Below are 24,121 nucleotides of genomic sequence, written 5' to 3'. Positions count from 1 at the left end.
GACATCTCCCCAGTTGCCTGAGGCCGGGGACAGGGCGACCTTCTGAAGGGCCAGGGTCTTGCCCGTGGCGGAAGCTGAGAGTCACACGGGGTCTGTGAGGTGCCCTCGCGTGGACCCAACAAGGGTGCCGGGTGTCCCCGCATAGCAGGATTCTGGGGAAGCCCCGTGGGTGGTGTATGCTGAGCTCAGGGTTGAAACATTTCTTCTCGCACCACCTCCCACGCTCACAGGGAGTGGAGCCAGCCAGAGGGCGGGCCCATGGGCTCGCGGGGAACGCCCGCTTCTGCCTCTGCCTCATCCCGAGGGTGGGCCTTTGAGGCTCAGGGAGGCCCGACGAGAGATGCGGAGCATGCTAGCTCTCGTCCCGCGGGTCCCCCGTCTGGGCTTTGGCATCTGAGTGGCAAGCGCACATAATGTGGGCCACAGGATTCTAGTCAGCTTCATACTTTCCATCTGAGGAAATCATCTCTCTCTTCCTTCCTCACTGGGGAGCCAGAAGTCAGCCGCACGTGCCGTGTGGGCAGCGGGGACTGATTTCCCCAGTGCCTTGGGGGCGGGGGGCACCTTGGGGTCTTTCCTCTGGAGGCAAAGCCATGGAAACGCAGTGGGGACTCTTCTGGATCACCGCCCTGGGCTTCCTCATCCACGCCCGAGGTAAGAGACCGTCGGGCTCACAGAGAGATGTGTGGGTGGGGGTGCCTGTTGGTTGCTTTAAAATCTGCGTGTGAAGGAGCAAGGGGAAGGGCTTTACTAAGCAGACCCAGGAGTGACGGCTGGCAGGGCACGGGGACCACAGCACGGCGTGTGGCTGCAGAAACTGAAAGTAGAAATGTAGGGTGTGGGCTGATGTCCCCGAGGCCCCTGGAAGCTGAGGCTGTTTTCTGGTTTGGAGGAGGGTGTGTCTCTCGCCTTTGCCAAGGGTCTTTGCAAGACCCTCTCAGCAGAATGGAGTATATTTTGGGATTTCTAAATTTCCTTGGGCTCATCGAACACGTTGGTGCCGATGGGTTTCGAGGAGCAAAAAAAAAAAAAAAAAAAAAAAAAAAATTAAAGAAAAAAAAAAGGCCGTTGAAACACAGCTTGGTTCTGCGGCAGACGGCTTCACCCGAGACAGGGTGTGCTTCAAAGGCAGTCTGCTCGCACATGTAAGCTTTTTAGCAAGTCACGGCTCCTGCTTGTAAATTTAAAACTTCTGAGTTGTTTACGCCCCAGATGCCACGCCCATGGGCAGGCTGCTCGTCTCTCACGGAATGGGATTGTTGGGGACGGAGGGGAGCTAGCTTAGGAACTCACGGAGCTGTGTAGGGTTTGAACAGCCATTCCATACGCTTTTTTGTTGTTTTGTTGTTTCACTGTTCCGATAGCGGGAAAGGCATACGGGGAACTTGGCAGAGTGTGGTGGCTTCGGAATTGGAAGACGGCATCCAGGCGTCCGATGGATCATGCCGTTTCCTGTTTATCCCGTGTCGTCCGTGTTGAGGCATGAGGAGTTGTTGGTTGTTTAGGGACAGACATGTTCCTAGCTGCACAGCCCCCCCCCCCCCCCGCCCACCAACCCGGCTCTCCACCCAGACCCCCCTATCACCCACATCTCTGCGGGCAAATGCTAGTCCCCAAATTTACAGAAGCAGAAGTCAGAAGGCGGATTTCACATTCGCCCAGAGCAGGACAGGGGAAAACCCAGCCCCAGAACGGTGTGTGCCAGAGTTTTATCCCCGCGTGGCCAGCGCGGCCACGAGGCTTGTGGGCTTCCTGTACCCCACAGGTGGTGGCACCCCCAGAATGCAAAGCGCATTCCATCCTTTGTGACGAATCGGACGGCAGATTGCTTTAGGTCACCAGGCCGTCACCTGGAAGCTGCGGGGAACTCTGGTGTGAGCTTTCTGTGCGTTCACCGCAGAAAAAAAGCCAAAGATCCCACCGTGCCAGGAGCCCCTCGTTCCTTTCCCCTTTTTAAATGTTGAGTGATTTTAGAGAAAAGAAGGGAGGGAGACGGGGAGAGAGAGAAATAGCGATGTGAAAGAGAGACATCGCGATTACTTGCTTCCCATACGTGCCCTGACTGGGAATTGAAACCTCCGGCCTTTTGGCTCATGGGACAGTGCTCCAACCAGCTGAGCTACCAGCCAGGACAAAGTTCTCCCCCTTGTCACTGTGCTTTCTCATGCTGTCCACCCAAGTTCTACCTGCAGGGGATTTCTTTTTGCAACACAGCGAAGGTGTTTCCCTGCTCAAGCCCCGTGCTCGGGAGCTGTTCCCAACACAATGGTGCTCCACTGGTCCCGGCCCGGAGTGCAAGTCCCCTCTCTCCCTGTGTCCTGGGGTTACGTGGTGGGGTGCTCCGAGGAACCCCATGAGCATCAGCTGAACATTCGTGGAGTCCATCCGCGCAGGGCGGGCTCCAAGGCCGCCTCCCCTCCTGTCTGACGGGAGAAACAGCCTGGGGCGTCTTCCTGGCCGCACTCCGATTCTTTTGGGTGTGAGGACCTCCCGGACCCTGCGCCGTGCGGTCAGCTGGACAGTATTCCGGCTCCCACCATGAACTTCCACAGTGGGGTCCCGGACCAGCAGCACCCACACCCCTGGGAGCTGGGGAGAAAGGCAGGCGGCCTCACCAGACCTGTTCAGCCAGAATCTGCAGGTGGCGGCATTCCAGGGTGATTGGCAGGTGTGGGTCTTTGAGGGCTTCAGAGGCCCCAAGACTGAGGCTGACCGGGTCCTGTGTGTGTGGGGGGGCGTGCGGTCTGTCTTCAAAGAGCTCCTCCTTTTCCTCCTGACCCCTGGGGTGGGGCACTGCCTCCCTGAGACTCCACTGGAGTGTCCAACGCTGTCTTCTTTGAGGGGTGGGGCAACCTCCGTCTCTAGGTCTGTTATCGGTGGAGCGGCCACCCCCATTCACAGGCTGATATCTTAACCCTGAGGACCTCAGGATGGGGCTGTGTATGGAGATAAGGCCTTTAGGGAGGCGGGGACGGTAAAGTGGGGTCACTAGGGTGGCCCTGATCCCACAGGAATGGGGTCCTTGTAAGAAGAGGAGATGGGGACACAGACACACCCAGAGGGACGCCCGTGTGAGGACACGGGGGGACGAGGGCCGTCCACACGCCCAGGAGAGAGGCGCAGCAGGGAGCCAGCCCTGTCCACCCCTGCCTGGAGGACGGGGAGGAAGAAATGTCTATTGTAGCAGCTCCCCTATCTGTGGGGCTTTGTCATGGTCAAACCAGGCAAATTCAAAGTTCTTGCCCCACCCTGGGAAGCGCACACACCTCATAGGCGCTGGAAGAAGTGCCACCGTGTGGGGGTTGGGGGGGCCCAGCAGAGCAGAGCGTGCATTTCAGCGACTGAGTGTCAGCCACAGGCTGAGGGACCCCCAGACCCAGGGCCCTATGGAGAGGCGGCTTTGGGAAACGCCGTCCAATCCCACTTCACGCAACGCTCAGGGGCATTTGTCTCCTGTCTCCGTTTGAAAACAGATGGATGAGTGGTCGCTTCTCACTCCTTTGGGAGAGAGTACTTACCTTCCGGGAGAACCTTGCTGGTGCAGACGGTTTAGATCTGAAATCCCCTAGCAAGCCTGTTGTGGCCCCAGGACCTGGGACAACGGGGTCGGGCTTCTGGGGAGCCGCCCGCCTGCTCGGAGGAGGTGGAGGAGGTGGCTGAAGGCGAGAAGGAAGCGTGAGCCTCGGGGGTTGGGTGGGAGGGCCGCCTGTGCACTCTGGTGTCTGCTCTCAGCTCCACGGATGGCGGTCATTCATTCCGTGGGCGTGTGTTCTGAGGTGTGGACGGTGTGAACCCAGGTGAGCTAAAGAACACTCGCTCTCCTCCTGAAGATGGAAACCTCGTGAGAAAGTCAGGACCAGAGGGGATTTAGTCGCAAGGCTGCTCCGGGTGCGGTGGGGATTCAGTGAGGCCACAGGAGCTTGGGGGGGGTGACGCACCCAACCCCTCCAGGCACCGTGTCCCCTGCTGGCCTCCTGCTCACGGTCTCCGACACCCGGGACCGTGCACCTAGGCAGATGGTTGATTTTTCTGTGCGCCGTGAGTCATGCCGTGCCAGGAAGAAACTACTGTACATGCCTGCTGAGCATTTTTTAAAATTTATGTATTGAGTCAGACTCAAAAGGGAACATGAAGATTTGCCTAAAAACAGCCCCGATGTGTTTCCGGGGAAGCCCTGCTTTCTTCCGTGGACAAAGTCAAGGACACACACGTCATAGTGACTTAAGGTCACGAGTCAGCCTGAGCCTGCAGGTTGCCTTTCGATGCAGCCACCGTTTCGGGGGACAGAACTAAAATCCTACGTGAGGAAAGGACGAGGAGGAGGGCTTTGGCCTTTCTGAGTAAATCTCTTCTGTCACCTGTTCAAAAAAAAAAAAAAAAGTTGCACTCTGGGGAGGAAAAAAACAGACAAAAAACCCCCGAAAGGGACCACTGTCTCCGCAGGAAGAACAAACTCTAAGGGCCTGTCTGTGTGCCTAGGAATGGGATGTGCCCTGGACGGGGCTTCAGCTCAGCGGGGTGTGACTCCTGCTGTCCTTGGCAGGCATTGGCCTGAGGCCTCTCAATGGTGTGGGGTCTGTGTCTTCTTTGTCTCCTTTGTCAGAGCTGGCCTGGGGCTCCCCGGGTCCTTTAGATCCTGAGTCACTCACTCAGGGCTTCCCGGGAGCTGGGAGGGAGACTTCTGCTGGGTTGTCTGGTCTGTTTTAACTGAGCAGCTATCAGGCAAAACTCCCTCTTGGACGATTGTCAATATTATTATTGTTATTATTATTCCTGGAAGAACAGCCCTGGACATGCTCACAGCCTGTCCGGGATAAAAGACCGACGTGGTTTTTTGTTGGTTGGTTGGTTGGTTTCTTCGATGGATGCAATTACAATTCGACTTCTCTCCAATCATCTCGGCATTTCCGTAACTGCTAGATTTCCACGGGCCTTTGGAACATTTACCACGATGCTCCACTGGGCTGGCGGGGCATCCGCTTTCTGCACAGGGATGTCAGCTCGGGTGTTTGTAGGGTGATACCTGGTGTGTCTTGCATTCGAGCAGCCAGAGAGTGAGTTTCAAGTGAGTTCGAATGCGTCGCCTGGCACAGAATGGCTGTCACATCATAAATAACGGCTTGTTAGAAATCATGCAGAGGCTGAGGCTGATGGGGTCCTGTGTGTGTGGGGGGGTGCGGTCTGTCTTCAAAGAGCTTCCGTGGTAACGCACTCTGGCGTTGGAGGGGGAACACCCGTTCCGAAACCCCGGCACGCGGAGGCCGCTTCCTCCCTGGTGTTTCCGGAGCCGAGGCCGTGGGCCTTGGACTCACCACGGAGCTAGCTAAGCAAAAAAGCAAAAATAAAAACACACACAAAAAGCAAATGAGAAGCAGCTGTCATGTTCCACGCCCAGCCTCATGTTCTGAGCAGAACATCTGCATAGTGAGAGCTACTGCGCGTGAGCCAGCGCCCCCAGGACGGAGACGGGGGACGCCTGCCACAGGAGGGATCTGCAAAGACGTGGTCAGCTTCGTGTCTGCTGCCTGCTGCCGGCGTAGGCCGCAGTGGCCTGGGTTTTGCAACGACGTGGTTGGAACCGCCACCCGCCCACACGCGTGAGTCATGCTCACACACGCCTCTGTGCACGGGAGCACTCACACCCACCAGGTGCAGCTCCATCTAGGGCCCTCCTTCGCCCTGGCCCCCGTCCCCGCCCCTCCACCCTGAGGCATCCCAAGCACCTCCAAGGCCAAGCAGGCAGCCGAGAAGGGGACACAGAGGGCAGGCTGTGTGCAGAGACAGGACAGGCATCCCCTGCACTCGGAGGCTGGAGGTCAGGGGTCCCACATCACCCTGGATGCATGGACCTCCCTCCCTGAACGGCCCTTTGGGGTAACACGCCGGTCCCTTCCACCGTGTGGGGAAGGGCATTTCGGAGAGGCGGGAGCGGGGCAGACACCACAGAGGCGTTGGCGGCTCTGGGAGCCGGGGCGTGGCCAGCCCAGAGGCTGAAGGGCACAGTTCATCACTCGCTGGGCTGGCCGAGCCACTTTGGCAGCCTGTGGACGGCGGTCAAGAGCGATTGCAATGCTGTCAGTCCAGCTGAGCCGGCTGGGGACCTCGCCTGGGAATTGGCCCCTTTGAGCTGGCCGGGCAGATGAAGGGTCTCCCGTCAGCCACCCCCTGGGGGCTGCCCCCCAAGGCAGGCAGGGGCCCCAGGCAGCCAGGTGGCACACAGACTCTTCTGTCCCCAGACCGTGGACGACCATGACCGAGGGAACAAGCTGGTGACTGGACCTCACTCGGAAGGCTCCTGTGCGGGGACGCGCCCACTCAGGGGTCGGAGGGCCCTCCGCTGGTAACCCCACAGCCTGTGCATGCGGCCTCCCAGCCAGCATGGTGCAAGAGGCTGAGCAGACCCCAGGCTGGGCCCAGCAGAGCTCCCTCTGGGGCGCACACAACGTAGGCAGATTCCAGGAGACCCTGCACCCACCGAGGGGCCTCCTTCCAGGCTTCAGGGTGCGACTCAGGTCGCCGGGGGGTCTCTAAGGTTCTCAGATCTGGGCTCTGTAATTTGGGGGCCTGTAGGGTGCGGGAGGCGAATGGCAGGGAAAGCGGTCGGTGCAGTCTGCAACCCTCAGCTCGTGGAAAATGAACATATTTCAGCCCTGGCTGTTTTTCTCCCTTGGTTGGAGCATGGCCCCCATATGCCAAGGTTGTGGGTTCGATCCCTGGTCAGCGTGCAGAGAAGAAGCCACCAAAGACGCATGAATAAGTGGAACAACAAATCGATGTTTCTCTCTCTTTCTCTCTCTCTCTCCCCTTCTTCTATCTCTAATAAAAACATCAATGAAAAATATATGTGTTTTTCATTGAGATGAAAGCCACGTGCATGAAGGGCATCAGGTTAATCATTTTAAGATCAATTCCCGATGCTGGACAACCACCAGCACCACCCAATTCCAGAACATTTCACCCCAAAAGTAAGCCCGTGCCTGTCATCGGTGTCCCCTCCCCGCCCCACCCCGTGTCCCACCCGACTGTTGACCCATCCAGCCTTCCTGGACTCAAACCAGTTACAAAGGCAGTCCGTGGTTTCGTGGCCTTCCCACGGGGCACACTTTCTCGGGTTATTTTTTGCAACTCAGAAACCCACACGTAAACAGAATCTCGGAGCCCTCCCCCTGCACTGGGAGGAGGGCCTGGGGTGGTGTGGTTTCGGCAGGCTCTCCAGGAAGTCCTGGGGCATGAGTAACAGCATGGGGTTGGGCTAAGGGACAACATCTGTTCTGTCTTAGCCATAAAGGAAGGCATCCCAGACTCTAGTCCCGGCCGTACCCTATTTCCCGTGAGCTAAAAATGGGGACAGAAACTTTCCTGGTGAGTTAACCAGCACCTTTACAACCGCTCACTTTGTCACCTCCTCTGGGAAGACCTCCAGGCCTGCTCACCCAAGCCACCAGCATTGCTGGCTGTGTTTTGGTCCCTGCTGGGTTTCATCCATAGCTTCGTGTATGTCTTCCTGCTGTAGGACAGGAGGGCGGGTTTGTGGGGTTCACCCTCTGCTCCCCAGCGCCCCACAGCGTGCCTGCCAGCATAGCTTTACACTTCATAACATTTGCAAAATGCCCAGATTCTGAGGTTTGCCTGAACGCCCCCGAGGTTTGCTCAGGAGGCAGAGGCAGCTGAGATGGTAAAACGATGTTTGTCCTCTGCTTTAAGACAGTCATGCAGCCCTGGCTGGTGTGGCTCAGTGGGTTGAGCACCAGCCTGCAAAGCAAAGGGTTGCCAGTTCGATTCCCCATCAGGGCACATGCCTGGGTTGTGGGCCAGGTCCCCAGCAGGGGGCGCGTGAGCGGCAACCACATATTGATGTTTCTCTGCCTCTCTCTGTCCCTCCCTTGCCCTCTCTCGACAAGTAAATACTTAACAAAACAAAAAAAGACAGTGATGGAATTATATTCCTGTGAGGGGGCCCCAGCCTGTCCGGAAAGATACCACATCAGTTTGCCCTGAGACCAGGAGGGTCAGGGGACTTTGCTTAGCTTGGGGTGGGGCTGACCTCTGCCCCCTTGGGTCTGTGGCTTCTGGAGAAGGAAGCAGGGATCCCGGCCACCCTTCCCGGCGTGACTGACATCCTGTGTGTTCCCCGCAGGGCAAGGCGACTTCGACCTGGCCGACGCTCTTGACGACAACGCAGGTAAGTGCCTGTCTCCCCGGCTCCCGCTGCGAGGTCGGGTGGGGGCTTCAGAATCCCCAGGGCAGTGACACCTGTGCACTTCCCATGAGATCGAGATAGATGACCAGGTCTTGCCTCTGACCGATGCCCCATAACCCGCCTCCTTCCTCCCAGCGGGTCCTCTTTTTACTTTTTAAGTGACATTTCATTTCATTTATTTTTTTAAAAATCACACGCCTTTATTATGCTCCAGTTTTGTGGGTGAGAAGCCTGGTATGAGCCTCAGCAAACTACAACGAAAATGCCCTCCAGCTTCCTTCCATCCTGGAGGGGCTCTGGGACAACCTCCTGCAGGCTCTCGGCAGAAGTGGCTTCACTGCGGGGGTTGGAAAGAGGTGCCGCTGTCCTTGCGGACTGTCCACCAAGGGCCACGACCTTCGCTGAGTGGGAACCTGCACCCACAGAGCGTGAAAACTTTGCCTCACCCCATCACTTCTGCGCCCCCGCTGCCTGCTGGCTCCCTCCCAAGATTTTGCACAAGTGAAAGGCAGTTACAGCCTCTCCGACGTCTTCCGTAGCTCCTCTTTACCCAACGCGAAAACAAAGCCTGAACTTTAGAGCTGCTCCTGGGCCTCACTCACGTCCCTGCTCAGCATCCAGCTTGGCGATTCAGGTGTTCGCGCCTGCGTGGCTGACGCCAGGAAAGGGGACGCCCACAAGCAGACAGGAACAGTGGATTTCTTTAAAAAAAACAAACCCAAGAGACACATGCTTGGCTGCTTCCGGCCTTGGGGGCAGCCTGTGCTTACTCGGCCCCGTGGAAGAGGGAAGTGAGGACCAGACCCCCAGCTGAAAGAGGATCAGTGCAGCCAGACACGAACGCCCCACCACCCTGATTTTCCCCGCTCACCGAGGCCTTTGCTGCCAATAACCGGAGAGGAGTGGGGTGAGGAGTAAAGGCAGAGCAATAGAGAAACGTCAACAGGCACAGTGCTGTGGAGACACCTCGCCCCCGGAGGTGCCGTGCGGCGCAGTCTGGGCGGCCAAGCGGGGAAGGTTTCAGGAAAGCGAACAGTTGAGTGATGTCCTGAGAACTTGAGGCTGTGCGGTCGGCGGGGGGCGATTGGATGGATGGAGAAGGACAACAGTAAGGACGTGGGCTCGGGGCTGTACTGTCAGAGGGACCCACACAAAGGCTGTGACAGGTGGAAACAACACGAGTCCCTCTGACCTGATAAAGAGATACACAGCATCCACGCCATGGAATAGTACGCAGCCATGAACAGGACCGAGGCTCTGACTCAGGCTGCAGCGTGGACGGACCTTGAACACAGGAGGCTCCGTGCACAGAAGGATTCCAAACACGCAGTTTCGTCTGCTTGCAAAGACTTCAGCCGTGGTGTCTCATTCCTCCGAGCAACTTCCCCAAACTGGTTTCTCTTGCTGTTCCTGTCTGTCCACCTGCCGGCACAGCCGGGCTCCCGCAGCCACGGGGCCACGTGCGCGCTGCGCCCACACCCACGAGTACTGAGCATGAAGCATCCCGGTCCCTTCCGAGACTCTGGGGGTCTCACGGACTGACGTCCAGGGGCCAGCAAGCCCTCCGGCAGCGTTTGTTGAATGAATAAAGGTCTGCGCAAAACAACATGAGGGAAGAAGCATCCTTCTGGAAGCTGGAAAGCCGGATCCACATTTGGTTTTTGCCTCTTCCACCTCTGCGGCCAGATCCACCAGCCTTTGCTCATGTCTGTGGTACTAGGGCTCCACCTGCCTGCCCCTGATGCTCTTGGCTGCCTGTGTCTGAAGTCCCACTCCCGGCTGCCTGTGTCTGAAGTCCCACTCCCACGCCTGCTCATAGTCTTTGCTAAAACATACTTCCTAACGCACGGAGCTGGCTCCTCATGAAAGCGTCGCCCTCGCCCCCACCCCCTGGCAGCTGCATCTAGCACAGGCGTGCCCGGTTTGGGGGTGTCTTCTTTGGTCTTTTTCCCCCCTGGGAACAAAACATGGAATTTGTGTTCAGTTTCCTTAAGGTTGAGCGCCTTCCCTTGTTCATTTCTTAAAAGCAAGTCACGTGTCTGCCCTCGTGCTTATGGAGTGTGTTTTCTCTCTCTATCCCCAGAGCCCACCAAGAAGCCGAACTCAGGTGAGAGATGACTGGGCCGGGTGGACCAGAGGCCCCGCCCTCGAGTGGGTGTGTTTGAAGGGACCTGTGAGGAGGTTCACAGGGGTGTGATGTGCTGTGTGTCCGGGGGTGTTGTTGATGGCTGGCCAGCAGGTGTCAGAAGCAAACCCTAGTCACGGCATGTGAAAAATCGCAGCGAGAGACGCCACCGCATTCTTGCGAGGGGGGCGGGGGGACAAATGTAACCCGTGTGGATGGCTGGTGGGAATGCAGGATGGGGCAGCCACCGTGCAAAACAGGTTAGAGGTTTTTTAACAATTTCCACCTACAGTTACTCTGGGTGCCAGCAATTTTATTTCTAGGTATGAAACGGGGACTCCGACAAAAATGCGTTAAGGATGAGTCCATAGCAGCATCATGTACCATAGCCTCCAAATAGGGACAACCCAGCTGTCCACCAGTGAGTAAATAGGTGAGCACAGCCACACTGTGGAATATTACGCAGCCATGAAAAAGGAGTAAAACTCCAGCCCTTTTATGTCTGAGTAATATGCCGTTGTACACACGTACCAGAGCTTCTTCTAAAAATCTATTTATTTCTTTTACGGCCATTGTCATTCTTTTCACTGAATTTTTTTTTGGGGGGGTCATTGGTTCACAAAATGATACAGGTTTCGGGCGCACAATTGCCAAATGCCCCATCTACTCAGTGCAACTTCTTTGTGCATTTGCCTAGTGATGGGCAGTTGGGTTGCTTCCGCCTCCTGGCTTTTGTAAATAATGCAGCAATGAACACACGGCTGCATATAGCTTTTTAAATGAGCAAGTTTGTTTCCTTCAGATAAATGCCCAGAAGTGGGATCGCTGGGTCATTGGGCAGGGCTATTTTTAAATTTTGAGAAGCAGAATTGCAGAGAAATAAATTTAGCTCACTTCCCTTTAATGCTGAGTGCTTTGGGAGCTATCTTAAGAACATCATCTTATTACTGATTTTAAAGAAAATGCCTCTTACAATTTAGCATTTTGTATGGAGTGTGGGTTTTTTTTTTTTTTTTGGTTATGGATGTGGTTTCACTCAAGCATTCCTGTTGTTGTTACTGTTATTATTAAATTGTCTTCATCCCGGAGATAAGCTACAAACACAGTGTAAGAACAAGTAACACAATTCAACAATGTTGCCGCATATAAGGACACTATACAAAAATGAGTCACATTTCCACACACCTGGAGAAGCCTGCTTGAAATCGTAACTGTAAAAAAAGATTCCACCGGCAATAGCCACAGAATCTGTAAGGTCTATAAAAAAACACCTGAACAAAGGGCATGAGACCAGTATGGACAAACTTATAAAATTCGTGGCACGCGTTGGGGAAGTCCTGACGAAATAGACATCGACCTCACCCAAGGGTGGCGAGAATCGACATTATAAAGGTATTAAGTCACCTGAGAGCTGCGTTTCCAATAGACATTAAAAGAAAATTCTTTTCATAGAATGTGAGTGCTTCTATCGCCCTGTATAAGCAGAGGAGAACCAAGAAACTTTTGAAACATGAATATATGTGTATATATATGGACTTTCATTGCCCTAATAGATACTGAGATTTGTGATGCAGCTACACACATTGAAACAGCCGCCGAGGGGACAAACGCAGCCGTCCCATCGGCTCCGAGGCGGTGGACGTGGGCGTCTGACGGTGTTAAGTCTCTGTCCGTGAGAGACGTCACCACATGCTGCAAAGCGAGGGAGTCCAGGGGCTGGCGTGCTTGCCGTCCGGGTGGAGGACGCGTGACCCAGACAAACTGAGCCTCACACAATCCTCACGGGCAGAAGCTTCACTGTGGTTAAATGCCTGCAGGGAACAGAAAGCACGTGAAGCTTTCTGGTGACATAGAAGGATGTCTGTCAGGGGGGATTTTCTCTGGTGAGGCGCAGAGAAAGGCAGGTCTGCTCACATAACATACCAGAACAAGCAGACCAATGATAGCATAGTGCCTTTTCGGGCCTTTTCTCAGGGGGAGAGCTGGAGCCAGTGGGGCAGGTGTTAGTACTTTGAAAATAAAAATGTAACTGCTCGTCGAGGGAAATACAATTTCCTCTTAGAATGAGTACTGTTAAAAGCAGAGTATTCGGTATTGTTAGCAGGACAGGGGCCATCAGGGCTCCGAGACATCGATTCCAGGTGTGAATTTCCTGCATTCCGCCTTGGAGCCCTGGGCCACCTTTGTGACAGGTCCCCGCTCCAACTGCTTGCCGCGAAAATTAGCTTCTAAAAAAAAACCGGAGAGTTTGGGGTGTGCGTGCATTTGTTCTTTATCCTGAAGGTTTAGGGTCGAGCATGCTGTGCCGGGAATGACGTGATTCTCAGCCGGTCGATGCTAATGTGTCACCTGTGAGTAGCAACTGGGAACAAAACATGAAATCTGTAGCCACCAGCACGTGCTGGTTTTACAAGCGGAAGGAGATTTCTCTTCTGTTCTAAACTCACCATGTCTTTGCCCCGCAGACATCTATCCCAGGCCGAAGCCCCCCTACCGCCCGCAGCCCGGAAACCCCGACAGCAGCGGAAGTAAGGATGCTCAGCGTTCAGACTCATGTCAGCTGGGGCTCCGGGAACCTGGCCTTGTGTTTCCCACGGGTTCCCCTGGGGCCGCTTCCGAAGCAAAGTGCGCCCTGAACCTGTGGGCGGCCAGGGCCTCTCTCTCTCTTCCCCAGGAGGGAGCCAAGAGGTCTTTATTTTCCTCGGCTGCCTGGTAGCTGGGGCACACGCTGGAGGCCATTGTGTGTTCTTGGGATAGATTTCTCACTAGGCTGCTCATCCTTTTCGTGGCATTGAAAAGGTGGCTTTTTGGTTGAAGAGCGCCCACCTACCTCCTGTGCTTTACAGTACTGGTCCCGGGCTTCCGGCTTGTTGCCAACATTTGCCAGGCACAGCTCCCATAGATTGTTGAGAAGAAAAAAAAAAATGAAGAACTGGGAGGGACATGGGCCTGGTGTTATCATAGATGGAAAAAGACAAGACATGCTCCGTTTAGGTGAAGACTCACCTTCAGTCAAAAGCTGCTGAACACTCAGCACAGAATGGGCTGGTGCACTCGTAAATCCCCCATTATGAAATGGGCAAACACGTTGAAAGAATCTTCAAAAAAAAAAAAAAATCCACTGAAGCCAAACTCAGCCTCTCACAACAACACCAGCTAGTTCACTGATACAGATGCGTCCCTAGAACTCTCACCTAGTGCGGGAAGCCCAGACTACAAGGGGCCCGCCCTCCGGAAAATAATTCTGTTTTTTGGGGGGAGGACCTCCTCATATCATGTAGGTTGTTCGTTGCTGAATTATGTCCTAAAGTGTCCTTGGTATTTTCCAACAGATATTTACCCAAAGCCAAAGCCACCACCGCCTCGCCCACAGCCTGGCTACCCCGACGGTGGAGGTTAGTGGGGACGATTATTGGGGTGCATTATACAAGCACTGGATACAACATATCATCTCGGGGTCTCTCTGGGATGGTGAAAAGCCCATTGCTTCGCAATACCCCGGCGTGCTTCTGCAAGGGGTCCCACCTGCTCCCCACCAGACCTGGGATTCCCCGTGCGTGTGAGAACGTACGGTGCTTGTCTTTCTCCGTTGGGCGTGCCTCACTGAGCACAGTGCCCGCTCGGAGCATCCCGTGTTCTGTCGAGTTTTGCTTCTCCCTGCATAAGCCCTTGGGGGTCCCATGGCCCGGGCCCCTGCCGTATTTGTCGTGAAATGCTGACGAACCCCACCCATTACAATGGAGGAGTCACAGTTGTTGTAGGGCGTGCGTTTGTCTCGGGCGCTGGGGCAGCTCCAATGTGCCGGGCATCACATATGCCTGCTGTGTGCCTGGCTCTCCCAAAGCACCGTTGGGACGTCATATTCCTACGGCCCCAAACACTCTGTGACGTCCAGCTGCACGGCCTTGACCTGTGTCCGTAGGCCGCGGTCACGACCCTCTTCATCTGCAAGAGCCAAGCTCCCACCCCAAGTATGGGGGGTGCAGGAAGGGGCCCCCCACAGGGTCCCATCACCCGCCTGCGAGACCCTCCCACGAACCTGGGTTCTGGGTGTGCTGTCTGCAGAGCGCCGTGGGAATGGCTGGGTCTTTGCCCCCTCAGGTTACTTCAGTGACGGGGACCGGGACGATGGCCGCTACCCGCCCAGGCCCAGGCCGCCGGCAGGTATGTGCAGCTTCCCCGGGTGACCGGGGCCCAGGGCCCTGTCGGGGCACAGCGTGGCAGGTCAGCGGGCACCTGCGTCGCCTGCACACGTAATAACACAAGTAGCAGAAAGCAAACCATGCAACGTACATACACGTGTGCCTATAGGATCATAGAAATAACACCAGAGCAAATAACACCGCTTTTTCAGGGCCCAACCTTTCACGACAAAATCATAGGCATGCCATTCCCCACCAGACAAGACCCCACAGAAGCACCCTGTAGGGCATTTGAGGTGACCCACATGTTCAGATTCAAGCTGTCAGTTATGGCACGGAGGTTACGACCCCGGCAACCTCACCGGAGCAACCCTTACTGCTGCGGGACCCTGCGTATTGATATATGGCCATGTGCCTTTATATGTGTTAATGTGCTTATACTAGTGGTGTGTGCGTAGATATAGCTTCATGTGAATATATATTCTTTTATATTCTTTTATATATTCTATATATACACACACCCCGTGGAAAGTCCCCCAGTAACCGCTGCTCCTGACCTCGCTGCCGGGCGCTCCCTGGGGTGACTCTTGGGGGTGTCTTCGCTGTTCTCACCTGCTGAAACCGCCCCCCACCTTCTCTCTACAGGAGGCGGCGGCGGTGGAGGCGGCTACCGCCCCAGTCACGATGGCTACGGAGGCGGCGGCGGCGGAGGGGGCTACCGCCCCGGTCACGACGGCTACGGATCGCACGGTACGCTAAGCACGGAGGCCCCCGTGGGCACGGGGCGCGAGGGTGGGGCGCGGGGAGGGTATCCAGGGCTCCTAGCTGGGGTCCCCACCCTCCATCCGGGTCTGTCCCTGCTGGGCCTGTCTTCTCACGCTTCTCTGCGTGGACTCGCTGCCCCTCCTGCATCTGAGCTCCGGGCGCCCACACTCCTGCGTCCAGGTGGAGAGGAACAGAGAGAGGGCGGGCCGTACCCGGGGCGTTCCTTGTTACGCAGCTCCTGTGTTCCAAAGCGCGAAGGGACACTTTAGGGCGCACGATGACGCCCAGGTCCGAGGGTACCTTGCACAGAAGCGGCGAAGCGGGGCTTGGGCGCGCGGCTTGGTCTCCGAACGCGCAGTGCGCCTGGAGGTCCCCACGCTCTCGACTCCGTAGGGCAAGAATGGCGGCGAAACGCCCGAGCCGGGAAAGGAAAACGCCACGGGGTTGACCTTTTTATGCCCACAGAACTGACGCATACATTGTTTAGTTTCAGGGGCGCGGCACAAGGCTTCGATAATTGTATAGGTTGGGGAATGCTCAGCACAATCCGCCGAGCTAACATGCAACACCTCACATTTACCATCTTTTGTGCGTGATGAGAACTTTTACGATGTACTCTCTTAGCAACTTTGAAATACATAGTGCGGGGTTGTGATAACAAATATAATATAACATAACATAACATAACATAACATAACATAACATAACATAATAATATGGAATTGACTATGGTCTCCTCTCGGCACATTACGTCCTGGGATGTACTTCTTTTAGAATTGCAAGTTTATACCTTTCGACAGCCTTCATCCACCTATTAATCTAGGGACACATGTTAAAGAATGATTATTATTATTTGCTGTTTGCCATTTGTTAAGCGTTTCGGACGTCTAAAAGTAATCGAGGGACTATTTTGGGTGGATGCTCGTATCCCCAGAAAGGCTTTACGACGCACGCAAGCCCTTCTTGGATTGCGGTCGCGTTAATCTTCTTAATTGGAGACCGTGGCGAGATTTCAAAAAAGAAAGGCAAGCGTGATGCCCAAACAATCTACACTTGAAGGGCTAGACATTTGTCCCCATCGAGGTGGCCCCGAGCCCAGGATTCTGCCCCCACAAGGTGGAAGAAAGGTCGCGGATGAGTTGCTAGTTACCTGCGTTCAACTCCACGTGCGCGCGCTCTGAAAGCTCCGCGTCCGCGCAGGTGCTGTGCGCGCGCGCGCTTGGTTCTTTGATTAGATTAGATCAACGAGCCTGTTCTTCGATCACACTCATCGATTAGAGAGAAATGACTCACCCCGCAGGGGGCCCAGACTCCTCCGTTTCGGGGCGTTTTCCCAGAAAATGAGTCGGGCCTGTCAGTACGCAGTACCGTTTTGGGGGGACCAGCTCCCGCGGGGCCCACAGTGCACTCATCCGGGTGGTCTTGCAGCCCCGGGGGCTGTTTTGTGGCCCCGAGCTGCGCGCGGCTGAGCGTCACAAGTCTGGTTCGCAGAGAGCGCACTGAGTCACCCAGCTGTTCACCGCAGGTGGTACGCAACTGTTGGCCATGGTCCCTCCTCCCCTAGGACACCGGCGGGGGCCTGGGCTGACCGCTCCAGGAGGGCGTGTCCCAAGTCGGTCCTGTGGCCTGGTGAGGTCACACAATGTTTCCCTTCTTTTTTGAGGAGTGGCCAAGCTTCTCTCCTAGGAACTGTCTTGGTGACCTTGGGCTCACAAAGTAAAGGACCCCACACGGGGCAGCTTACAGGACAGACATTTCTTCCTCCCTGTCCTGGAGGCTGGAGGCTGAGACCCAGGGGTGGGCAGGGCTGGCTCCACCTGAGGCCTCTCTCCTGGGCGTGTGGACGGCCGTCGTCCCCCTGTGTCCTCACACGGGCGTCCCTCTGGGTGTGTCTGCGTCCCCATCTCCTCTTCTTATAAGGACCCCAGTCCTGTGGGATCGGGGCCACCGTAGGAACCCCATTTAACCCTCCTCAGCTGTGTGAACACCCATCTGCAAACACACACCTATTCTGAGCTTCTGGGGTGACAGCCCCAACGTACGAATTTGGGGGGTGGACATAATTCAGCCCCAGAGCATCCAGTGGGCACATAGAGTAGGCAGTCTATGAAATGCCCCGTGACATGTAGAAATAAGCAGGCAGACGAGTCCAGTTTAAAACCCACACAATGGGCGTGGTGCCCATTTTCACACATGCCAAATCCTGCTGCCAACATTGGTGCCCAGGCATCAGGAAAAGTATGGACCTCTGTCTTCCTTGTCACTGGTGGTGACGGTGATTCGGGAAGGGTTTCCACCCTGGTCTCGCCCCGGCCACCCTGGGAGTTTGTCTTCCAACTGCTCGCACAGCCTGGGTGCACACAGCTCCGTCACGGTGCCCTGGTGGGGGACGTGGCACGTGGTCTCGGGGGCGCTCTCTCCTTTGGGGGGCACTCTCAGCCCTGTCTCTTCTCTGCTGAGAGGCCAGCCCACCCGTGGGACTGTCCATTCCCTTCGAAGTCTTGCTGGCCTTTCCCTGCCTCCGGCCTCAGGGCTCCTGGCTTTCTCCTGGGGCTGCCCGTCTGGACGGCAGGCAGCCTTCCTGGGCCTTGTCTTCCCCTTCACGCCTTCTCTCTCTCTGCCTGCAGGAGGTGGGCGCTCTAGACCCAACTCCGATGGATATAAGTATGGTAATGCGGCTCCCTCTTCCCAGCTGTGCCGGCAGACGCTGCCTCTGCGGCACTGACTAACACCCTCCCGGGCCCTGGTGGGATGCTTACTCCCTGGCTCGTGCTGGGTGTCCTGCTTGCTACCTAACCCACCTCCTGGCTCTGTCCTCGGTGTCCCCGCCTGTCCCCACTGCTGGCCAAGATGGTTTGCATGGGATGAGGCCATAGTTTCTTGAAGGGACATGAACAGCATGCACGGGCTGCATGCACATACGTGAGCTGCATGTTGTATACATGTGCGAGCATAGATTTGCACACGCGTGTTGTCTGCACAGAGCATGCATGTCGCTTTTGCGTGCCCACACATGCACACAGGGTTACATACATGTTAATGTGTGTCCTGCACATGTGCTTGCGCCGGCACATGCCTATGTGTGTCTTCATGTGTGTGCCCGTGTGTTCCCATGGCTGTGTGCTTGTGTGCGTTGGACACCTGTGCTCAGGTGTGCACATTCCCTGACCCTTGAACTGAGAGCTGTCTTCCCTGCCCCTTCGTGCCCCGCCCTCGTTGTCCCCGTGACGTGGCGTGTCTGCGCCCTGCGTTCCTACCGTGGACTGCGTGTCCCCTTTCCCGCCGCACGGGGAGCCCCGTGAGAACGTGCATTCTTGCCTGCTTGCGCACGGCGGCCCCCCCAGCATCTGCGCGGTGCCGGCAATAAGGGCGCCCGTGAGCGCGGCCAAGCGCACGCGTGACCCTGTGCTCTTGCCGTTGCAGGTGGAGACAGCTACAACACGTACGGCAACCCGCAAGGTAATACGTCGCCGCACCCCCGGTGTTTGATAAGTGCACAGCGTCGCCCGCCCATGGGGGAAGGGCTGGTGTAGGCGTGCGTCCTTGTTCCAACCCAGCGACACTCATAAGCACCTGGTGGCTTTCTTTGTCAGGGAGCTCCTGAACAACACCTTCGCCGTGGGTCAGGTGTGCGGAGCTCAGAGCAGGGACATGGAGACTAGAGGTCACGCTGCAAGGCGCCCCATCGCTGTGCGAGCACCAACGGGCTTTCTTGGGGAGCTATGGTCATTCTGCCCTGGCGGACCCCCCAAAGTGCTCAGCCAGCAGGTCCAAGATGAAGGCAGCTGGGTGACAGGTCCCAGCCTCTTAGTCACGGACATTTACTTGGGAGATGAGAAGAAAGCCGCCCGCCCAAGGAGGAGGCGGCGGTGACATGTCCATTCTAAATGGGGGGAAAGGGGCCAAAGTGATTTTGCAATCGGAAGTCGTGACATGCATGTGGAGTCTCTGGATTCCTATTGGTTGGGTGTTTGGTATTTTTAGACGGACCCTAAGGTAGAAAGCGGGAGGTGTAACGCCTGAGAGAAAAATCCAGGTCGGACACATAGTTGGATGAGATGCATACGGCCCTGTAGCAACACAGAGAGCCAATCCTACGCCAGGTTGGGGTGCAGTGGGGGCTTAGAACTCTTGGGAAAAACTACATCGAAGCCACAGTCTACAGGTTGAGTCAGGGGCGGCCAGGACAGGATATGGAGGTGTCAGGGACCACAGTGAGCAAGGTCAGGCTGGCTCTGCTCCTGGCACACCAGGAATTTGTGTGGCCAGGGTGCGGAGTATGATGGGCAGATGGGCCTAGAGAATGGCCAGGTGTGCAGACGGGATACCGCTGGCCCTCACGTGAAGTGTGCATCACGCTGAGCCACCTAAGAGTCAGGGAGACCGATGATAAGACCCATGTGGTTCCCAGACGGGACGTGATGGGCAGCAGAGGTGGAGAAGAAAGGTTGTCTTTGAGGGTTATTTGGCGATTATCACTGACGTGATTGTTCTGTACAGGACAGCAGAGAGGGAAATGTGTATCAGTGAGCTGTGCTGTGTAACAAAAGATCCCAAAACGTGTATCAGTAAGCTCTGCTGTGTCACAAAAGATCCCAAAACGTAGTGGCTTAAAACACAAGCATTTGTTAGGAGCAGGATTATAGGAGTCGGCCGTTGGGCTAAAATCAGCCCACTTCCCTCCGACTGACCAGCCCAGGCTTGTTCACAGGGAGAATGGAGGGAAGCGTATCTGGACTTTGAATCCACAAAGCCGCATGTCTGTGTTATGTTGGCCCAAGTCCATATTGCGAGCATGAAGCCTGGTCGCCACCTCTCAAGTGGGCAGGGGTTCCAAATCACGTGGCAGAGGGTGCGGATGCAGGGAGGGGGAGTCTGAACCACAAGAGACAGGGTGTGGTATTGTTATCGCACGAGGGACAGGTCTCGGGACTCCAGCCAGCCTGGGAGCCTCATTCCTGCAGTGGCCATTGATCTGTCCCCTACCACATGCCAGGAGCTTGACCCGGTCAGCTGTGAGACATGCATGGTTAGCTTAGATGCTGTTCCCGTAACAATCAAGGGCCTTTCGAAGTGAGAGGTGGCTGCGTTTATGGAGATTCATAAGAACAGCTGTTGGGGAAGTGCTGACCGAGACAGGAGCCCACACAGGGTCCCCATGATAAGCAGACGCAGGGGTAGCACTAACAAGAAGGGGGAGGGGACAGGGACACCCACAGCAGGGAGGCGTGGCTGTGGGAGCAGATGACGTGACATCGTGACGCTGATTCTCAACAGTGTGTTTCATTCTCTCAGTCCTGTGCTCATCCGTCCACTCGTCACCCCGTCTGCCTTCCTGTCACCTTTGCAGGTGGCTCTTTGGGACACAGGGTGGCTTTCGGCCCCATGCGGAGGTGACTCAGTCCTGTTTCAACACCCAGAGTGGGGAGGCATCAGGTGACGTGAGAGATAGCTCCCTGGGGCCGGCAGCTGCGGCTCCTTTGCAAACTGGCTTTATTTATAGTATTATTTTTAAATGAAGGAAACAGAGACGGCCATTTCGGGGGCTGTTGGCTGACTCTCCGAGGCCCCCCAGCCTGGTTCTGTGAGCAGGAATCCCAAGCTTTGCGTGAAACGGGATTTCAAGGCCTCACCGTCTGCTGTCCAGACCCCCAGCAGGCTTTGGGGCAGTGTGGCCTGCTCCCTTTTGGGCGGAACGTTGCTTTTTCATGAGTTAACATTCTATGTCCCAAAAGGTACAGATCCAACCAAACACATTTTTTAAGAAACACGGTCAGGGCGTCTTGTGCATGCAGCCTTGGGGGTCCTGGGTGGGTATGCGGCAGTGAATTAGCTCCACTCGGGGCGGACATTAGTCCCTTGCTGAAGCTTCTTGCTCTGACGGGTTTCCGCTGCCTTCCGTTCTCACTCAGTGTGCTGTTCTTAACCCATACAGGCAACACGGTGGCGAAAATTGTGTCCCCCATCGTCTCGGTAGTGGTGGTGACCCTGGTGGGGGCGGCAGCCACCTACTTCCAGCGCAACCGGAGAAGAAACTGCTTTAGAACCAACGGTAAGATCCACTCCCATGTTCTCCACCCCCCCCACCCCCCATTTTTCAAGCCTGGTAAACATACTTTCTGGAACACTGTTATTTCTGGTTCCGTCCACATAGAGCCTCTTGGCCCGGGAAGGGATCTCAAGTTGGAATTTTGTCACAAACATGGAGCAACACGAGAGAAACCGATGCATGCATTCTCACAGAAGATGCTCAATCTTTTTTTTTTCCTTTAAGATTTATACATTTATTTATTTATTAGAGAGAAGGGAAAGTAGAAAGAGACGGAGAGAAACATCAATGTGTGGTTGGCTCTCACGCGCCCCCTACTGGGGAGCTGGCCTGCAACCCAGGCATGTGCCCTGACTGGGAATTGAACTGGTGACCCTTTGGTTCGCAGGCCGGTGCTCAATCCACTGAGCCACAGCAGCCAGGAGTGGTCCAGGCTCCCTGGATTGGAGAAGTGTTCCTGGTTAGCCAGCTGCTGGTCATTGAATGCTCTGAATGTGTCTCTAAGAGAGGGACCCAGGGTGGGGGGTTGTGGGGAATTTTATTGCACAAATTAACAGCTCAGATTTTAACTTGAGGTCTCTGGACGTTTGGTTCGGAGACCACCCATGTGCGAAGCTGTCTGGGGCTTGAGGAGGGGGCCTCCACCCCACAATCCTGGGTGGGAAGACGAAGCTATCGGCAGAAACCTATCTTGATGGTCTTGTTTTTCTGTTTAGTTGTTCCCTTACAGTTTGTGCAATTTCAAAATCCTAAAACTTGCCTGTGGCTTCCCTCTGCTGGTGCACGGGAGGTACTGACCCAGCCATCCCTGGAGGGCCAGCCCGGGTCTTGGGAACACCCAACCCCGACAGTGCGGTGGGGGTGGGGGAAACAGAATTTAGTGCAAAGACCTGACTTTCTGGGCAGCTGCGCGCGCGAGGGCCCGAGAGAAGAGGGCGGAAATAGGGCCAGGAGAGTGAGTTATTCATCTCAGTCATCGTGCAGTCTTGCCTCCTGCTTATACAAATAAAGGTTTCCTAGAGCTGGGAATGAAATGAAATAGAAACAGTAGCAGCTTGTGCAAAGATTAGCTTGAATGCAAGGCATAGAGTTGCTCCATTCATCTGGGACGTTTACAAACGCTTCCCAAACGGCAAACTGTAAAACACGGAGAGAGGATCGCGTGTGAGGATCACTGTGTAGAGTTTCTCTTCCTGAGCTGAGACATTTCCGTTGCGATCTCGCCCTGCAGTACCGGAGAACGTCTGAGGACTTCGGGGTGTCCTGGGAAAACCGCAGTGTAGACAACAGCCCCGCTCCCCACCCCTGCGGAAAGTCTCCTTCGTCCTTGGCATCGTCCACCTCCCTGCACGCATCTCCTCTCCTGCTGGACGTCGATGAGCTGCTGAGCACACGGTCCCCACTCCCCCGCTCGCTGAGTGTGCTACAGCTGCTTCTGCAGATAAATCCGACCGCTGGACCGGCTGGTGCAAATGCGCCCGATGTCTTGGTGCATCGTGCCCTTGGACACAGATGTGTGTGTCTGTGTTGAGCTCTCACACTACCTCCTGGTGCAATTGACACACGCCTCATGTTTGTGCCCGGGGGCTGGGCCGTAACACACGCTGTGGGCAAAATGGCTCAGGGTCTTGGGCAGGGTGGTGACGGGCTTCTGGGTGAACAGGGGTCTCCGGAAGGTGATGGTAATTTGCCCGGTGCTGTGTTCCTCAGTGATGTCACACACCCTGAGTGCTGAGTGTCACAGGTGAGGCCGGGAGGAGGGACGGACAGCATGGCCGGCAGACGCCGCTCACCTGTTCCCCTCCTCCCGCTCCCCCGCACACAGCATTTGTATCACCTGCAGAAAGTGTGGGTGGGGAGGCTTAAGTGCAAACTGGCTTGTGGGAAAAGCACCTCGGAGAATCGGTCCCGTGACACCTCATGGTTTCAGTGTCTGTTTGGAAACGATGGGGCGGAAATAGTGATATTCGGTGCTGAGATTTTTGTGTGCCTTTTAGTCTTCCACAAGCTGGGGGCAGCGGTGCTTCAGCCACCACTGGGCTTTGCTGCATTTACACTTTTTCTTTGTGCTGCGGCAGAAAACCTATGTCCTTTGGCACCAAAAGCTGCTGTCAGCTATTGGCTTGTATTGTAGAGACATGTCAGGGGAGAGAGCAAAGGGGGTGATTCGGGTGTATTGGTGTAGCTTGATTCCACGCAGATGAAAGTCCATAGGACTTCTAGACGTGGCTGTGACTATGAGAACCAGTGATGACCACATGACAATGGGGAAGTCATACAGAAAACCCCCAAAGCCCCAAATGTGTGGGCTTCCATTGCAGGTCGGGGGCTCGGTCTCCAAAGAGACAGAGAGTTGAAAGCAAAAGCTGTTTGTAAAAGAACTTGAAACTTAATCATTGAGGTAGAAGAGGGTAAAGGGGGGTAAATGGGGATGGAAGGAGACTTGACTTGGGGTGGTGAGCACCCAATACAATATCGGGGCGGTATTTTACAATTGTACAGATTAAACCGATGTCACCCCAATAAGTTCAATAAACATTTAAAAAAACCCCAAAGAGCAAAAATGGTTATAAATCTCTGTGTCCTGGTTATTGAACACAACCACAGTAGAGACTTGGAGGGCCAATTGTCAATTATAATGGCTCCTGCAGCTTCAGTGCTGTGCTTACGGTTTGCGTGGGCAAATCTCCGAGGTTCCTTTTATAATATAACTTATAGTGAAAATGAAAAAAAACTGATGATCGCATAGAGGTATCTTAGAACAGAAGGGCATGTCTCACGTCCTGGGGTGAGGTGGGATTTGAGCAACGTGAAGACAGCCCGTGTATCACACAAGGAGA

The 24,121-nt window shown here is 55.4% G+C and overlaps 1 protein-coding gene across 3 annotated transcripts; it reads left to right on the top strand.

Annotated features, from left to right (window-relative positions):
- The first annotated feature begins 312 nt into the window (after nt 1–312).
- LOC139440534 (glycoprotein Xg-like) lies at nt 313–23,855 on the top strand. Of its 3 annotated transcripts, XM_071220293.1 has the most exons (11): nt 314–654; nt 8,138–8,182; nt 10,284–10,307; nt 12,791–12,853; nt 13,658–13,720; nt 14,427–14,489; nt 15,113–15,217; nt 17,860–17,901; nt 18,656–18,691; nt 21,168–21,284; nt 22,513–23,855. In XM_071220293.1, exons 1-11 carry the CDS (start codon nt 594–596, stop codon nt 22,527–22,529), a joined length of 636 nt encoding a protein of 211 aa, XP_071076394.1. In that variant the 5' UTR covers nt 314–593; the 3' UTR covers nt 22,530–23,855. The 3 variants fall into 3 exon arrangements, with proteins under 3 accessions (XP_071076396.1, XP_071076394.1, XP_071076395.1); XM_071220294.1 differs by lacking the exon at nt 17,860–17,901; XM_071220295.1 differs by lacking the exons at nt 17,860–17,901; nt 18,656–18,691 and having other exon boundaries at nt 313–654.
- Nucleotides 23,856–24,121: the final 266 nt, after the last annotated feature.

The sequence above is a fragment of the Desmodus rotundus genome, chromosome X (assembly GCF_022682495.2).
Source record: "Desmodus rotundus isolate HL8 chromosome X, HLdesRot8A.1, whole genome shotgun sequence".
Taxonomy (NCBI): Eukaryota; Metazoa; Chordata; class Mammalia; order Chiroptera; family Phyllostomidae; genus Desmodus; species Desmodus rotundus.
This window is presented reverse-complemented; position numbering and strand designations above follow the sequence as displayed.

Bases quoted from the DNA above. Each gene is read 5' to 3' on its own strand.
- LOC139440534 (XM_071220293.1), top strand. From the start codon at position 594: ATGGAAACGCAGTGGGGACTCTTCTGGATCACCGCCCTGGGCTTCCTC. The intron at 8,183-10,283 runs GTAAGTGCCTGT...CTCTATCCCCAG, and splicing joins CGCTCTTGACGACAACGCAG to AGCCCACCAAGAAGCCGAAC. The intron at 10,308-12,790 runs GTGAGAGATGAC...TTTGCCCCGCAG, and splicing joins CACCAAGAAGCCGAACTCAG to ACATCTATCCCAGGCCGAAG.